Genomic DNA, 852 nt, shown 5'->3' on the forward strand with positions numbered 1-852 from the left:
AGGAGGAAGGGGGTAGGATTTCCTGCTTCCCCAGCAGGTCAGAGTTGGGAGGTTGCAGGCTCAAGATGGCTGCGTCCATGGGTGACATGTTCTCCTTTTGTGTGGACCCGGCGGGCCGAGCCCGGGCCGTGGTGGAAGTGCGGTTCATTAACAATGTCAAGGTGAGCCCGGCCTCCCCCCTGCGCTGGCTGCAGGCTGCCAGTCTCACTCCTGCTTTTGCAGCCCTCTCTGTGCTTCCTGTGCGGCACGCCCCGCTCTCCCTGCCCCTGGGCAGCTGGAGCTTTCCTGGCTGGTGCAACCCCAGCCTGCATCTCCCCAGGGCCGCCTGCCTGCCCCTGGGCTTGGGGCGCCTCCTTCGCGCTTCCTTCTCCCCCTTCCCCGCGTCTTCGCTGGGGGTCCTGCTCCTGCAGCTGTGCATGTATTTGGGGGGAGGGTGAAGCCCAGATGTGGAAGCAGGGGGGGGTCAGGGCTGCGGTGCAATAGCAAAGCGTGTTAGCAGGGGGGTTGTGGACTCTGATACCGGGTCTGGGGGTTGCTTCTCTGTGCTGCGATGAATTTGGGTTGTGCTCTGCCTGGCTGATCTCAGCCCAGGGGCCAGCAACCACTGGGGGGGCCTGATCCTTTGCGTCCGTGCTGTGCTGCAAGACTTTACACCTGGGAGCAGCCCTGGGGAAGGGGAGCGTAAACCCCGTTTTACACCCTGTCTGGGCAGGGTGGAAGGTCCTGCAAGCTGAATTCCTGCGGGGTGTAGGAGGGACTCTCGGCTCGGAGCATCCCCAGCGATAACATAAAAGAAAAGAACAAATACCTTGCAGTGACGACAGAGGTTTGAGTCATCCTAGCTATCTCAAA

The 852-nt window shown here is 61.5% G+C and overlaps 1 protein-coding gene across 1 annotated transcript in view; it reads left to right on the top strand.

The window, feature by feature from the left end:
* Positions 1-26: 26 nt before the first annotated feature.
* The window catches only part of SMYD5 (SMYD family member 5), a 35,160-nt gene continuing 34,334 nt past the window's right edge, over positions 27-852 (top strand). Inside the window, exon 1 of the mRNA XM_019526421.1 lies at positions 27-161. Coding sequence (XP_019381966.1) covers positions 66-161 — 96 coding nt within the window. The 5' untranslated portion in view covers positions 27-65. The remainder of the gene's footprint in view (positions 162-852) is intronic.

This window comes from Gavialis gangeticus, unplaced genomic scaffold, assembly GCF_001723915.1.
Source record: "Gavialis gangeticus isolate Ggan-Ray unplaced genomic scaffold, GavGan_comp1, whole genome shotgun sequence".
In the NCBI taxonomy this organism is placed as follows: Eukaryota; Metazoa; Chordata; order Crocodylia; family Gavialidae; genus Gavialis; species Gavialis gangeticus.